This window comes from Cetorhinus maximus, chromosome 4 (genome assembly GCF_964194155.1).
Source record: "Cetorhinus maximus chromosome 4, sCetMax3.hap1.1, whole genome shotgun sequence".
NCBI classification, from domain to species: Eukaryota; Metazoa; Chordata; class Chondrichthyes; order Lamniformes; family Cetorhinidae; genus Cetorhinus; species Cetorhinus maximus.
In genome coordinates, this window is record NC_135882.1 from 40,518,908 (window position 1) to 40,536,510 (window position 17,603).

General features: G+C 45.5%; 1 protein-coding gene across 1 annotated transcript in view; it reads right to left on the reverse strand.

Moving 5' to 3' along the window:
- itga9 (integrin, alpha 9) overlaps window positions 1–17,603 on the reverse strand; it is a 574,702-nt gene that overhangs the window by 448,914 nt on the left and 108,185 nt on the right. Inside the window, exons 10-11 of the mRNA XM_078540091.1 lie at window positions 13,512–13,617; window positions 7,796–7,890 (exon numbers count right to left, since the gene is read on the reverse strand). Of these exons, the coding sequence (XP_078396217.1) occupies window positions 7,796–7,890; window positions 13,512–13,617 (201 nt within the window). The remainder of the gene's footprint in view (window positions 1–7,795; window positions 7,891–13,511; window positions 13,618–17,603) is intronic.

Here is a 17,603-nt window from a genome sequence, read left to right on the forward strand (position 1 = left end):
GTGTATTTGGGAAATAAGAGTATTCAGTGATTGGGATGTCATACTGGCAAAATGATTGAAGAGAAAGAGATGCTATGGCCAATAAAATATTTGTGAACAGGCTCATTTGGACAAATGGACTACTGTCATTTGTTCCCAAAGCAAAGATAATATAACCTTTCAAATGCTGCACAGAACCAGTACCAGTACTAAGGAGTCCTGGTAAAACTAAATTTAATGGGGAACAGGGGAATTCACTCCATTAGCTGGAATACATTCCAACTAGTATATGACCAAGTCGGAATGGTGTGCAACTTGGAAGGGACCTTGGAAGTGGTGGTGTTCCCATGCCTTTGTTCTCCTAGGTAGAGGTCATGGGTTTGGGAAGTGCTGTTGAAGGAGCCTTAGCAAGTTGATCTAGTGCATCCTGTAGACGGTACACACTACAGAAACGGTGCAGTGCATTGCTTAAGGTGGTGGATGGGCTGCCATATCGAGTGGTCTGCTTTTTCCTGTATGGTGTATAACTACTTGAGCATTGTTGCAGCTATAACAAATCAGGCAAGTGAAGGCCATTCCATCATACTCCTGATTTGTGTCTTGTATGATCTGGTGAGGCTTTGGAGAGTCCTGAAGCATCATTCATGATCCAAATATAATGGCCTAGTATTTGGTTCACTCACGTTCCTCTGAAGTAAGCATCAATATTGATGCTACATGGCAGCCAGTTGGTGAATGGGAGTGCCTCTTCCCTTCTCCTCTCTCCTTCCTCAACAACAGCAATTTCCCAGCATAGTGACTTCCTAGTGAGATAACAAACTCAGTGGAAAGGGAGATTTGGGGCTTCACCCCCTTCGCACTGCTCTCAGTTCAACACTTGGAATCATAGGAGTTAATGCAAAGAAGGAGGCCATTCACAAACATGCTGGCTCTTTGCTGAGCAATCCAAAATTATCATCCTGCCCTCTCCACATAGCTGTATAACCTCCTCTGCTCCAAATATTTATGCAATATTTAAGGGAAAATTGGAATGATCTCTGCCTCTATAATACCCTGTGGTGAAGTGTTCCTTGCTCCAATAGCCTTACGCGCAAAGCATTTTCTCCTTACTTCCCTCCACACTATCTTAGTGACAATTTTCAATTGATGAATCCTCATCAGACATGTTAAATAGATACATGGGCCAGGACTTTCCGTCCCCGTTGCGATCGAGCATCTTGGCAGCCGTGTGGACAATGTGGCGAGAAAGCAAAAAATGAGTTTTACGCCGTCATGAAACCAGTTTGTGATCATCAGCTCCACCCGTCAATGGCGAATCGCCTTTCCCGCTGTCCAACGTCGGGAACATCATTTTAATACATCTGCATCTAACTGTAAGTACTGCTTGTGGGAATCATTCCCTCCATGGTGGATCATCCAGGCACATGCCGACGTGTTCACAACTGTATGTAAGCAACATGCACCTGGAGAGCTGCACTTTGCTCAGGACTTCGAGGTTTGTTTGCCTGCCTTACTTCAGGAAGCACTCGTGGTCACTGAGATACTGAATGAGGAGGTAGATGTGTATTTGGGAAGTAAGAGTGTTCAGTGATAGGGATACCATATTGGCAAAATGATTAAAGAGAAAGAGATGCTATGGCCAATAAAATAGTTGAATAGGCTCACTTGGACAAATGGACTACAGGCAGCACCACGTCATGTTTAGGGGGGGTTCATGAGCACCTACCAGACCAGCTGTAAGGCAGGGGTGGCTTTTCAACAGCTGCAGGGCTCGGGCTTGTTTGAGGAAGGGGGAAGAAGTGGTGTCAGGAGAGGGAAGAGGCTGCAGGCTGAGGGCTGTACTGGGGAAGGGGGGTATCCCAGGGTGTGTGTGGGGGCACATGTTGATCTGTGCAAGTGACCTCAAAAAAGTGAGGACTAAGAAGGCAGTCTCCAGAGGAGATGAGGCCAAATGGCTGCAAAAAGATATGGATAGGTTAAGTAAGTGGGCAAAAATCTGGCAAATGGAATGTAATGTGGGAAAAAGTGAAATTATCCATTTTGGCAGGAAGGATAAATGAAAAGCATTTTATCTAAATGGTGAAAGATTGCTGAGCTCTGAGGTGAGGGGGATCTGGGGGATCTTTAGTGCATGAATCACAAAAGGCGAGTATGTAGGTACAGCAAGTAATTAGGAAAGCTAATAGAATGTTATCATTTATTGCGAGGGGAATTGAATACAAAAGTAGGCAGGTTATGCTTCAGTTATACAGAGCACATTTGGAGTACTGTGTACAGTACTGGTCTCTTAATTTAAGGATGTAAATGTGTTGGAAGCAGTTCAGAGACGGTTCACCAGCCTAATACATGGAACGGGCGGGTTGTCTTAAGAGGAAATGTTGGACAGACTAGGCTTGTATCCGCTAGAGTTTAGAAGAATAAGAGGCAACTTGACTGAAACATATAAGATCCTGAGGGTTCTTGACAGGGTGGATGTGGAGAGGATATTTCCTCTTGTGGAAGAATTTAGAACTGGGGGTCACTGTTTATAAATAAGGGGCTCCCCATTTAAAACAGAGATGAGGCAAAATGTTTTCACTCAGAAGGTCATGAGTCTTTGGAACTCTCTTCCTGAAAAGGTGGTGGAAGTAGAGTCATTGAATATTTTTAAGGCAGAGGTGGATAGATTCGTGGTAAGCAAGGGGTGATGGGTTATTGGGGGAAGGTGGGATGCAGATTTCAGTTTACTATCAGATCAGCCATGGTCTTATTAAATGGCGGAGCAGGCTCAAGGGGCTGAATGACCTACTCTTGCCCCTTGTTCATATTCACATGTTTTTATGGTGATATGAGGGCTTGTCTGAGAGAGTGAGAGTGGTGATGTCCCTTGAGCTGGCAGTGAGTGAGGTGCTAGTGAACGCGTGATGGCCTTGTGAGTGTATGAGCTTAGAGTGATGAGATTGTTGCCTTAGCCTGGCAGCACGGATGAGATCATTCATCCGTTTTCTGCACTGGATGGCTGGTCTCTTCTGTGCAGTATTGGCATTGACCATCTCTGCAACTGCCTCCCAAGCCGGAGTGGGGAGACTGTTAGGCCTCCTGTGGCCAGATCGGGGCTAGAGGACACCGTGGCAGCCTTTGCAGTGTCCAGAAGGAATCTCAGGGATGCATCACTGAATTGGGGGGGCTACATCCTTCTTGGATTTGGGGCCATATCTTCACTGGAGCAATCCTGGGCTGCAAGCATTGAGAAGCGTGCGCGCAGCTGCAGTTTAAATATGGTGTCCTGTGTGAGAAAGTGGTGAGGTAACAGTGTGGCAGGCAAATCAGAGGCTGCACGCCAGCGAGATGGCGAGTTTCCTGTGGCTGCGTAATTAATAAGGTGGGAAGGGGATGATAAGGTGTGAAGAGCCGCCATTGCGGCCAGCGTATATAATGTTTTTTTTCCCGCCCACTACCACACTTCATGCAAATCTTGGACGATTCCACCTATGGTCAAACGTCATCTATTGCTCGTTTGAAATCTGTTAAGCATTTTCTGTTATTTTGCATTTGGAGCAACTCAGTGATGAATGGAGTAGAGTTAAATAAACTTATAGTTGGCCGTTTTGATCTGAAGTTGGCAGAAATTTTAATCTCAGTGTTATATCTGTGCATTGATCAGAACGCAACTGTATTTAATTTGGTTTATAATGAACTACTTGAAAGCTACAGCAGCAAATTCCTGAAAATCTCTGTGGTATAAAATTCACGCTTGGGACAACAGTGGCTATCAATTCACAATTGGCCCTTTGTGTGAAATGCTCCTATGGGTCAAGAAAACTCAACATGTACAGTGAATTTTACAGTTGCTATTACACGTGAAGAAGGTTGATCAGTCAATGGTTAATGGTGTTCAATTATCACATATTTTTATCCACAAACACTTGTTATATCAAATCAAGTATACTGGTTGATCTTCCTTCAATATGAAAATGAACCAGACGCTTGTACTACTTCCAAAAATAAACAGCAAGTCATTTTTCTCTCCACAAGAAAGTGCAAGACTGGCAGACTTGACACTGTCATCGGGGCAAAAGGAAAGTGGGGCTGGAAAAAAAATGGCCACCAAGTGCCAAATCCGTTTCCGCCTTCAGCCATTTTCACAGGGAGGGAGCAGGCTCCATAACAGGCCCACTCCTAGTAAGGAGGTAATTAACTGCATTGTGGACTCATTGAGAGCCTGTCTTCGGTAAGCTTTTTAATTTTCATGGAGGCGGCTGGATTTTAACAGTTGTTGGGTTTTACACCAGGTGTGAACCATGGAATGGAGGTGGGAAGAGTTTAAAACGTAAGTGAAATGGTTTTGCCTCCTTTACAGTCCATCATTAAATGCTGTAGCATGACCTGTATCCGTGTTCAGTAAGATAAGTTATGACAATAAAGTGGCTGGAAGATGTAACTACCCATTAAGCAATGTGCTTGCTGGATTGTTATTAAATCGGCTGACAAGCTGTCATGAAAAAGATCAACATTGTAAATGTGGAAAAGTCTTCAGATGAATTAAAAAAGGTTCATGAAATGGATAAAATTGTACATTTTACAGTATCGAAAGTGTAGCCTTGTATGATAACAATGTCTAATTTCTTAAGCTTTTCCCATTGCTTTTTTGTATTCAGTCCAGGCATCTGTTGAGCCAGCAGTTCTGAAGTCAGTTTGTGTACCTGGGGAGAGTTATGGGCTCTTGGCTGCAATCCAACTGGCTGTTCATTTCGCAAGTGTTTGACTTTGTATACACGGCTAGTTTAAAGAGTCAGTTTTTTTACTTGGGGGGAGTTATGGGCTGTTCAATGGTTTCCAACTGTTATAACAGGGCTTGTGAATCCTCTTCATAAAGTGGATAGTAGGTGAGGGTGTGAGGAGCTGGGGGGGGTTGTTTTAAATTGGTCAGAAGGTTCAACTGCATACATGTGAGCTGCTGATTGCATTGTGTTGTGAAAATGTCTAATTTCGTGATTCATATGTTGTGGGAATATAACTTGTAGTTTGGTGAAATTAAATCTGTAAATGTAAAATAACTGAACATTTGGAATTCAGAAGTTGCCAGCTCACCCAAGGTATTTACACATCAGATAAAAGCAAAATTATATGATGAAGCGTTATACGGACTCGAAACGTTAACTGTATTCCTCTCCGCAAATGCTGCCAGACCTGCTGAGTTTTTCCAGCTATTTTTGTATTTACACATCAGGTCTTCCATGTGTACTTTCAAGGTGGGTAGATGGGTAAGAGCCATAAAAAGGCAGGTAGGTCTGTTTAGCTGGAGAACTGAAGACAGTAAGTCTGAGGCCCTGCCTTTGTTACAGATGTGAATTATTCATGTAATTTCCCAGATCAAGGAAAGGTCTGAAAGCATAGGTAAACAAAGGAAGGTCTTAAAGTATCCATAGACTTTTCAGATCAAAGAACAAGTTTGGGAATTGAAGTTAATTAGTTGAAATCTCTATCTGGGACATCCCAAATGTGCCACATTGCCGTGGGGATGGATTGCAGGGAGGCAATCTTTAAGGCACAAGCAGTTTTAAATCTGATGTTGGAACAGCTTGCAAATAGGCAGAGAGAGAAAGCTGCCAGGAGCTGTAGGTTACTAAGCAAGAAGGCAGTGAAGACCATGCTTGAGCTGGTGTCCGAAATCGTGAAGTGCTTAAAGAGAATTGGAGGATCACCTGGCAAGTGGAAGGACTGAAATAAATCTCATACTTCAGAGAATAGCAGGAACACTGAGGAGAATCAAAATGAATTCCTGTGGCACACCTTGGTTTGGTCCCAGGAGAAGTGAAAGAATTCTCAAGATCCTGTAATGTACTGTATAGGGGAACTCTTCGGTGGAATGAAAAACAGAACAGGAGCTGGTTGCTTTTCCAAATATATACTAATGACCTAGACCTTGGTGTAAAAGGTACAATTTCAAAATTTGTGGATGATACGAAACTTGGAAGTATTGTGAACTGTGAGGAAGATAGTGTAGAACTTCAAAAGGACACAGACAAGTTGTTGGAATGGGTGGACAAGTGGCAACTGAAATTCAATGCAGAGAAATGTGAAATTATTCATTTTTGTAGGAAGAATGTGCAGGGACAATATAAAATAAAGGGTACAATTCTAAAGGGGGTGCAGGAAAGGAAGGTCCTGGGCGTTTATGTCCATAAGCCATTGAATGTGACAGGACAGGTTGAGAGCAGTTAATAAAGCATACAATGTCCTCGGCATTATTAATAGGCGCGCAGAGTACAAGAGCAAGGAAGTTATATTAAACTTGTATAAAACACTGGTTTGGCCTCATCTGGCGTATTGTGTTCAGTTCTGGGTGCCACACTTTAGGTAAGATGTGAACGCATTAGAGAGAGTCCAGAAAAGATTCACAAGAATGGTCCCAGGGAAGAGGAGCTTCAAGTTATGAAGATAGATTGAAGAAGTTGGGACTATTATCCTTGGAGAAGAGAAAGTTGAGAGGACATTTGGTAAGAGGTATTCAGAATCATGAGGGGTGTAGTCAGAGTAGTTAGGGAGAAACTGTTCCCACTGGTGGAAATATCGACAATAAGAGGACACAGATTTCGGATCATGGGCAAAAGAAGCAAAGAAGCAGCGACTGGTTAAGATCTGGAATTCACTGCCTGAGGGTGTGGTGCAGGTAGGTTCAATCGAGCATTCAGGGGGAAATTGAATCATTATCTGAAAAGGGAGAATGTGTAGTGTCACTGGAAGAAGGCGAGGGAATGGCAGCAAGTGCACCGCTCATTTGGAGAGCTGACACAAACACAACAAGCGGAATGGCTTCCTTCTGTGATGTAACAATTGTGTGATTCTGGTCTGTTGAGAATTTTGGATTTAAAATCTAAGCATTTACAAAATATACATAGAGTTAAATTAATACTGCTTGCTTTGTTTAATTCTTATACAGTAAAAGTTTCTGTTTGAAACATGAAGTCTTGCAGCGTAATTCTTTCAGTCAATAATTAGGAGTTTGAATTTCTTTTAAAAGTTAATGGCCGCCCTCGAGATCATAACGATCAGAAGCAGTGGACAAGATTTTCCAGAAACAGAGACGGGCCTCTTAACCTTCCCACTCTGGGCTGCCTGCTTCCATCTCCACCTCAGGTCTGCCTCTGGAGGTGCCAGGCCTGTCTCCAGGTCACTTAGGGCCTGAACTCCCAGAAAATCCCATCTCCCAGCAGCCTGGAGACAGTGGTGGGAAGGCGACGCGGGAGTAGTCCCGTCTCCCAATTCCCACCTCTGACATGAAAATTCAGCCTTTCGGATCTGCCCAAAATCAGACAGATTGGAAGAGGAAAAAAGGAACATAGGAGCAGGAGTAGGCCATTCAGCCTATCGAGCCTGCTCTGCCATTCAATACAGTCATGGGTGATCATTGACTTCAACGCCTTTTTCCCACACAATCCCCATATCCATTTATGCCAACAGTATTTATAAATCTGTCAATCTCTGCTTTAAACATGCTCAATTGGCAGAATTTTCTGTGCCCGCTGGTGTTGGGAATCATGGCGGTAATAAGCAGACAATATGGCGGGAAAGACAAAAAAAAACGGTTTCACGCTGTCATGAAACACTTTTGCAATCCTCGGAGTAAAAAAAACTTCTCAACTCGGTCCTAAGCGGCTTCCCCCTAATTTTGAAATTATGACCCCTGGTTCTAGACTTCCCAACCAAGGGAAACACCTTCCCTGCATCTCCCCTGTCCATCCCTTTCACCCTCCAATATATTTCCTACTCGGTCGAAAAGGTAGTGCCAAAAACTGTAGGCCTCACACAGTGAGTAAAATCAATGAATAGTTACCATTGAATATTTGGAGACAATTCCATTGGCATCTCCGTGGTAAATGTAAATCGCTCCATGATAATCATTTTCATTGGGCGCTCCAATCGCAACATCTGAAAAGAAAAAATACTTTCGGTAATCACTGGTAAACTGTTATGGAGATTAATAGTTTTGTGGCTGGAACTTGGGTCTGGCAGATGCGGTACTGCACAAGCCTAGTGCTTGTGATACTCGACTCAGACCTCGTGTCTGCGGGAGCGGCCTCAGGCCTCGTGTCTGCGGGAGCGGCCTCAGGCCTCGTGTCTGCGGGAGCGGCCTCAGGCCTCGTGTCTGCGGGAGCGGCCTCAGGCCTCGTGTCTGCGGGAGCGGCCTCAGGCCTCGTGTCTGCGGGAGCGGCCTCAGACCTCGTGTCTGCGGGAGCGGCCTCAGGCCTCGTGTCTGCGGGAGCGGCCTCAGGCCTCGTGTCTGCGGGAGCGGCCTCAGGCCTCGTGTCTGCGGGAGCGGCCTCTGGCCTCGTGTCTGCGGGAGCGGCCTCTGGCCAGGTGTCTGCGGGAGCGGCCTCTGGCCAGGTGTCTGCGGGAGCGGCCTCTGGCCAGGTGTCTGCGGGAGCGGCCTCTGGCCAGGTGTCTGCGGGAGCGGCCTCTGGCCAGGTGTCTGCGGGAGCGGCCTCTGGCCAGGTGTCTGCGGGACTGGACCAGGACCTGATGTCCGCAAGAATGGACCAAGGCCTGATGGCTTCAGGCCAGGTGGTTGTGGTACTGGATTCAGGCCTGCTGGCTGTGGTATTGGATGAGGGCCTGTTGACTATAGGAATGGACCAGGGCCTAGTGGCTTCGGGCCAGGTGGTTGTGGTGCTGGACTTAGGCCTGATGGCTGCGGTACTGGACATGGGCCTGTTGCTTGTGCTATTGGACCAGGGCCTGTTGGTTATGGGAATGGACCAGGACCTGGTGGCTGTGGGAATGGGCCAGAGCCTGGTGGCTGTGGGAATGGACCAGAGCCTGGTGGCTGTGGGAATGGACCAGAGCCTGGTGGCTGTGGGAATGGACCAGAGCCTGGTGGTTGTGGGAATGGACCAGAGCCTGGTGGCTGTGGGAATGGATCAGAGCCTGGTGGTTGCGGGATTGGACTCAGGACTGGTGGCTGCTGGACTGGCCTGGGTTCTGGTGGCTGTGGGACTGAACTCAAGCTTAGTACCTGTGGGACTGGACCAGGGCTTGGTGACTTTGGCCCTGATGGTTGTGGTACTGGACTTGGGCCTGGTAGCTGAGTGATATGGGCCCAGGCTTGTTGGCTGCAGGTCTGAACCAGAGCCTGGTGGCTGAGTGACATTGACCCAGGCCTAGTGGCTGCAGGGCTGGACCAGGGCCTGGTTGCTGTGGTGCTGGCCTTGGGCCTGGTGGTTGTGATACAGATGATGGCTGCAATATGTTTACAATTCTAAAGCACAGGTTTTACTAAAAATTAATGAAACAGTTGATCTGTTGTACTCATGCCACCGTTATCTTCTGTGAGGGGACTAAGAACTCACCCTGTATATTTTTTTTATAACATATATAGAGATATGCTCATTGCTATCTTCAACAATCTTTGGACAAAGACCTTAAAATGGCTGAATCTATGTCTGTCTATGACCCCTGAATAAAAGGAGCTAAATGGCATTATCGGAGAAACTTGCACCTCATTATCTCTGAACTAACGATGCATTGAATTTGGTCTGCGCAGCCCACAAAAAGAGCTATGCAAAGGCTATCTGCATTTCATAACACAGGTTGGCCAACTGGAGTCTACTTGTCTGCTAGGACAAAGGGCCTTGCAACCTTCCTTCCTTTCAATTCTCAATGGTTGAGACATTTACCAATCTTGGGGACACAGACAAGGGATACACACCCTTTGTCAAAGACACTGTGAAAAGATGGGAGTCATGTAACATAGACCCCTATCTTGTGGAACCAGTAATATTGTCTTGTGGAGCTGCAAAGTCAGACTGCTGTTTACCATCCCCCAAGCAGCCTCACAGAAAAGGAGCTCTGCCCAGGTGGAATACCTGGCCCCATCTACACTGTTTCTGCTAGAACTTCAGTATCATCGCCTACAAGACTGATTCAACTCTTCATGCCTATCTCACCATGCGAAGTCAACTGGAAAGGTGAATTATACAGCATCGGTTTTCAACCTGCCAAAGTCCGTGAAGGAATACTTCATTGGACCTGGATTCTGGACTCTGGACCCATTTGAAACACTATTACTTTTCTCTGTGGTCTCTGCACTATCAATCTTCTTTTCTCTATCCCTCTTTTACAGTATGAAAGCAAAGGAGGCAACGTTGCCACCTTCCTCCCACATTTTGAGTATGCGCAAGTAAACTACTCCTTTGAGTTCATCCTACCTCAAGTTTGCTGTGGGGCTATTAATTGAAATTGGATCTTGCCAAAATTAAGGAGTCAGAAAATCCGCCACCGTTTATAAAGAGGGAAGCATATCAGAAATCCTATTCTGTTTATGGACTGGTGATGAGAGGAGAAATTAGTGCTGTATAAATTAATCCCCCTCCTGTCCATAACACTTCCTATTTCCGAATTCTTTCTGTATCCTTTAATTTTAATTTTATTCAGAAACCATCTAATCTAATCTCTTCATGCATGTGTGGAGGATGGTTTAAACTAATTTGGATGGGGAGGGGAACCATGAAGAAACATCGGAGACGTGAAAGGAAGAGCATGGAGAATTGGGAGAAGCAAACTGCTTTGGAATATGGAGTAGTCCAGAAAACTGTTTTGGAATATGGAGTAGTCCAGAAAACTGCTTTGGAATATGGAGTAGTCCAGAAAAAGGTGAATCAGGCAGGGTGAAATACAAAGCACATTAGGTGTGTTTGGAGTTCAGAAGCATAAAAGGACAGAGTGTAACAAATAAAGCAGGTGAGCATGCAGGCACACGATTATAATCTCAATTGTATATTGAGATTACAATGTACTTCTTAGGTATTGAGGATGACTTGTTTCCACTCCGGTTCGATGGGTTCTGCGATGCCTGATAAGTCCAAAGCGCAATCTGCAAACACTGCCATATGTGGAGCAGGTCGTGCTTGAAGGATCTTGCAGATGAGGTGTTTGGAGGTTTGTGCACTTTACCTGATGCCTCAGCTTCACCTCTGCATGCTCCCAACAAAATCTCTCAATGTGTTTGGTGCCTTCCCGAATTAAAGTTTTGGTCAGTCATAAGTCAGAGGCTCCCATGAGTCAGCAGGGATGTTTGATCTCTTCAGCTGTGCTTTGAGGACACCCCTAAAGTGTTTCCACTCTCTTCCTGGGAGTTTCCTGCCATAAATGAGTTTTGAGTAGAACAGTTGCTTCAGGAATCTAATGTCAGGCATTTGAGTGACATGCCCTTTCCAGCAGAGCTGATTTTGAGTGATTTTTACCACAATACTGGGCAAGTTGGCTTGCAGTCGTGGCTACAGCAGATTTCAGTGCGGACATCCTTACTGACGTGCAGATATTTCACACACTGTTCCTTGGTGAGATTCAAGCAGAAGGCATGCTTCCTGAACAACCTGACTGGATCTGGCCCCCTGCTGAAATCCCTTCTCTCCCTCCTCTAGCAGCTTGTTCTGCTCTGTGTGCCATCTGTTCTTTGGCCCAGTCATGCTGTATTCCTGTATTCCAGTCATGCTGTATTCCTGTATTCCAGTCATGCTGTATTCCTGTATTCCAGTCATGCTGTATTCCTATGATTGTACCAATGCTTGGAAGCAACTGGTGCAGAAGCCTTGAAGTCAGCAAAAAGCCCTTCAGCACCTGCCATACTGCAGGTGGACTTATACAACTTGAAAAAAACTACAGAAAGCTCCAAACGCTGGTATAATCATAGAAATGCCTGAATAAATCAACCAGCAACTAACCTGCAAGTAGGACAAAGCAGCCTTCTTGACTGGCATCCCATTGACCTCCTTAGACATTCACTCCCTACATCACCGATGCACAGTAGCAGCAGTGTGTACCATCCACAATGTGCACTGCAGCAACTCACAAAGGCTCCTTCGACAGCACCTTCCAAACCCACGACCTCTATCAGCTCAAAAGACAAGGGCAGCAGAAGCATGGGAACACCATCACCTGCAAGTTGCCCCCCAAGCCACATACCATCCTGACATGGAACTACATCACCATTCCTTCACTGTCACTGGGTCAAAATACTGGAACTCCCACCCTAACAATGCTGTGAGTATACCTACGCCACATGGACTGCAGTGGTTCAAGAAGGTAGCTCACCATCACCTTCTCAAGGGGAATTAGGGGTGGGCAGTAAATACTGACCTAACCAGTGATGCCCACATCCCGTGAAAGAATAAAAAAAGTTGATGATTGCTTTAAATAGTGCTGTTGGGGTGAGGGTTCTTTTTTGTTGTTCAACATTTGTTCAGCTGTCCGAGGTTAATGGGGGGGAGCATTAGTTTGAGCACTGAGCTCCAAAATGGCATTGCTAGTGTCAAAGAAGCATTGCATTCTGACTGGTGTCATGATTTGCCCGTTATGCATACTTCTGGCAGATATTGGGCCAATAGACCAAACGGTCTCTTTCCATGCTGTAAAATTCCATGACTCGATGACTATGACACTCACTGCAGATGCGTTAATGCGCTCACGAATTTGGCATCCAGAACGATTCGCCCCAAAGCAGTGCACTCCCCCAACAGATGCCATTTTGGTAAGGGCGCTTATAACTCCCAAAAGACAGGTCCTGATAAGCCCAATTTTTCATCCGTTGACAAAATTAAACAGCAAAGACACACTTATAATAATGTCAGTTTCATAATGCAGTAAAGAATAAAGCAGAAAATAGAAAGTGCAGAGGAGAATTCAAAATGGAAACAAGAGGGGCAATTGGAGTGCATGAGAAAAAATAAGTGGATAAAATAAAGTAAAACAGTAAAGTCTTCTATAAGCATACAAAGAGTAAAACAATAATCAGATAAAAGGTGCTGCCAGTTATGGACCAAAAAGGAAATCTCGTTGAGAAGAGGGCATGTCTGAGGTGCTAAATCAGTACATTGCATCTGACTTCACTTAAGATGCTGCCGATGTCAGTCAAGGAGGGGGGTAGGCAAATTAGATTGGATAAAAATAGTTGAAAAGAAGCTACTTAGAAGGTTGGCACAATCAAAGTAGAAAAGTCACCCAGTCTAGACAGGATACACCTGAAGTTGCTGAGAGAAGTAACAGTGAAGAAAGCAGAGGCAGTGTTCACAATTTTTCAATCCCCCATGGATATGGAAGTAGTGCCAGAGAGTTGGAAGGTTGCAAATGTTGCACCACTGTTCAAAAAAGGAGGGATAAATCCAGAAACTAGATTATTCAGCCTAACATCGGTGTTAGGATAACTTCTAGAGACTATAATCCAGAACAAAATTAATTGTGACTTGGAAAAACTACACAAGAGAAGCTGAGATTATTCTCCTTAGAAAACTGAAGGTGAAGGGAAAATGTAATAGGGGTGTTCAAAATTATCAAGGATTCTGATAAGAGTAAGTAAGGAGAAACTCCATTGCCAAGACGCTGAGACCAGTGAGCAGTGGTTTAATGCTATTTTAAAATTGGAACATGAAGAAGATGGTGAATAAAGGGAATAGGTAAAGAGCTGGCAAAATAATTTTACAAAATGGGAAGGGAAATTAATACATTTTGATAAGCTTTAGAAATTTTGATTTATGAATATATTAGGAAGCACTGACCTGGAAACCCATCATCATCAATGTCACCCAGAGATCCAATGCTATCTCCAAAGTGAGCATTATACATGCTATCACCCCTTAAAAGCTGCTGTTCTTCCAGTGCTGCCTACAAACAAGAAATAAGGCGTGTTGAGAAAAATTTGTACTCTGTCTGGATCGTCTCGAACTGTGTGACGTTCGACTCCCTTCAGCAAATACCACCTCTGTGCTCTGGAAGAGTCAAGACTGATTTTTACCAAAAGGTTAAGAGCATTTTGTTCTTGCACTCAAAAACACTTCACATTACTTGCCGAAATTTCTTTGATCCTGATTTTGTTACTCTTCTTTGAAACCTGAATTCTCATGTCAGGTGCGTGAAATACAGGTCAGGCCCTTTCTCAACTTCCAAAACGCAAACCTGACTCATTACTGACTGTGCCAGGCATTTTTGTGTTTTCACACAGGTTTTGGGCCTGCAGCGCAGTTTGTGAGCCAAAATGGAGTACGTGAGGAGTGCAGTTGCAGAGGCAGGCTGGTTAAAAGGCCCACCTCAGTTCTTGAAGACCACAACACAGCTCCCTACATCGCTCAAAGGCCCATTAAACCCACCCCCTCACCTCCCCACCCACTCCGTGCCACCCATGCCCCTCCGATCCCCATGCACCCTCAGAACCCCCATGTCCCTTCCATGCCCTCTCAGATCCCCCCTGCCCCCTTAGTACCCCATGCCATTTCATGCTCTCTCAGATCCTTATGCCACACCATGCCTGCCCCCCCACCATGTACCCTCCATAGCCACTCACCCAGAATCCACTAAGTATGGTCCTCAGGTGCCATGCAATAGCAATGGGAATCCTTTTGAATGCAGGTGTAAAAAAATGAAACCTGTGGAAATCTAATGCACTCATTCAGAAACCTGTCATTGATATTAGAAAGGAAGAAACTGTACTCCTATTGAAAGGAAACTTAATCCCTTAAGTGACCATAAAATTTTATAAACCAACAACCATGAACTGCCAATTGTTTATCTGAGCAACTATATCATATACCACCTGCTGAGCTCAGGCTTAGTCACAGCTTTTGAAACTCAGCCAAGTATTCATAATAGTCAAAGGGTTCAAAACAAACCATTACCGCCACAAAACCCCCGAATTGAAAGAACAGATAGTGTTACATTTCCATTACAAAGCGCGTTGCCTGTCAATGAATAGTAGGGGTCAGGTGCTTAGATTTTTTTAACTTTCAACAGCAAGGCATTTTCTTTCAAAGTCTAAGCTCTCTGTACATTTAAATCACAGTACCAAACATTATAGGAGGGTTTACCAACATAATTTTCCACACTATGACACTTTCCCTAAGGGAAGAACTACTGTAGTGCATATCAACACTTTTACAATTCTGCCCAATGTAATAGACAATTTAGCTTTGCAGGATAAAGTCCTATGATCAATCATTGCATTAAAACACATCTGCAATGCCATACAGCATCTAATTGTAATATTTGAAGGTGTCAAAACATTGTACACTTAATTGTCAAAGTGTTCCTGATTCTTATGCAGGCTTTACCCAGTGGTCATGAACTCCAATGAGGTGGTTTTTTTTGGTGGCTTCCAAAACCCACACCGCCAAAGGAAAATAGAGTGTGGGAGGATGTATAATTTTCCTGTGGTCCTCACAATGGGGGCCCTGACCTCGGAGGAGGTGCTTGAGCGTTTTTTATCCAAGGCCTTCCCAATCTATAAAACGGCCACATGTAAATGGCACACGGTCAGGAAGGCACAGGAAAATAGGTTTCCTGCAAAATAAAACTATGTTCTGCGTTTCGCACGTCAATTTGCATTTCCATGAGGAGACAAAAATACAGCTCCTTATCTTTACTGTGCAAAGAAGAACAAACTAAATTCTGCTTCATTTGTGGTTTGGTTGATCACACTCACTTCTGATTCGGATGATTTTGGGTTCAAGTTCCATTGCACTGAGTTGAGCACAAAAATCTAGACTGACACTGGAGTGTAACAGTGCAGAGGAATGGGTGCACCACATTTTGAGTCATACCTTAAATAATTAGAGTCTAAGAGAGACTGATTGAGGGGCTAATCTCTCAAGTGGGCACAAGAAATCCCATGGTACTACTTCAGAGAAGAACAGGAGAGTTATTTTTGGTAACCTAGTGAATATTTATCCCTCGATCAACATCACTAAAACAGATTATCCGGTCAGTATCACGGAGTGAGTTTAGTCCTACAGTCACTGGGTCTGCTGGCAGGCCCAGAAGTGATCGGGAATCTGGCATGGGAAGGATGCAGCCATCACGAATGACCAAGGCAACCTGGATGAAGGGTGCTACAGAGGTAAGTTGCCGAGGGCTCCATCCAAGGGACTGCATCTAGTGCTGGAAAGGGTGAATGACCTCCTCCACACTCTGCAAAGGTGAATTTGAGTGTCAGGCTGATAGTAAGTGGATGAAAGATGGGCAGGAAAAGAAGGGACACTGCATGGTTAAGGGCTAGAACTGGCACTGAAGTGTAAAGTGTTCCCCCTCACCCACTTCCATAGTTACATAGGCTGTATGTCTGTCCGCCACTGAAATCTGCATCTCCCTCTGCACTTTACCCAGATTTCCTGAGAGTGTGAGCATCGAAAAAGCAGCTGGCCAACCTGACACCTCATGGGACCAGGGGCCAATCTGGCAGCAAGGAATTCTCCTCAGCATCACTGGAAACCTCACTTTTTCTCCACTTATGATTGCAGGACAAAAGGGCCACAACAGCAGGGAAAGATCCAAGACCAGGGGTGGAGTGCAGAAGATTCATCCATTGACAGAGGCAGAGCTAGAAGCACTGGAGCTGTCAGGGGAGCAGGACGGATGGTCAATATCTGATGCAGAGTTTGGAGTAACGGGCGTGGGGAGTGAGGAGGAATTGCATAATCTTTGACTACCATGGCAGCTTGCTGTACCCATAAGTTGTAGGGGACCTTTACATCATCACTCCAGTAATTGTTTTGATACTTCATGTGCAGGGTCACCTACAGCAGAGACTCGGGAGTAGACTGCCTGTGTTGCAGCTCACACCTCTTTCAAGGATGACAGTCTGAATGCCTCGGAGGGTGCAGCATCACATGTCTCCAGTGCACCCAGCCCCAGCACAGATACGCTCACCTCAGGGTGACGAGCTTGTGTACTGGCCCTTGGCCACAAATAGCTGAGCACCACACAGCCCGACAGATGTAGATGAGGGAGGTAGTGATAGGCAAGGCCACTGGCAGTCGGAGCACTGTTGGGAAGCAACCTCATGCTGCACCCTCCACCAAGCTGATGAAGGGTATCTGATGAGGGCCACAGAAACTGTTTTAAGTTGCAGAGGAAAACGGTAAGTATTTGGCTTTGAGCAGGCGTGCACGTGCGATGAAGGAGTTCATCCATGGCATGGCCTCTGCCATGTCTCAGGTAGGAGAGAGCATCACTTCTTCCATGACGAGGGTGGCAAATGTCATGGAAAGGCAGGTCCAGGAAGCCACACAGAAATGCCTCCTGTCAGTGCAACCCTACAGGCCATGGTTGCGCCATGCCTCTGTAGCAGTGGGCCAGTGAGAGATTTGTGATGCCCCTGGACACCCCTTAATGTGCATCTCAGTCATCAGGAAGTGCCATCTTACACCAAGAGGCTGGGGGACCTGTAGCCTGATACACTTGTGGGTTCTTCTCAAGGCATTCCGAGTACTGCCAGGAGCTCCCCAGCCCCACTGCCAGTGACCCAAACTCCTCCAGTGGCACTGACCACGGAGGACTCTCCTGCACAGCTGCAGGAGAGCCTTATATGCCCTGGCCCATCCAGGCCTAGGGCTTCCAGAGGACGCCTGCCACAGTCAGCAAAGGCCACAAGGCAGAGAGAGCAGCAGCCTGCTCCCACCACATCTGCGGATGTTGAAGATGCACCTTGCCACAGCACTCAGAAGTGTTTCAAGATGTTCACTTTCACACAGTAAGGTTGCACTGGTGTTTCTACAATTGTGTAGAGGAAGGAGTGTTAGCGTCACATTCAAATGTTGTTGTGCCTTATTCAGCATGTGCTATTTCATATAAGGACCTCAAGATGATACCCCTTCAAGAAG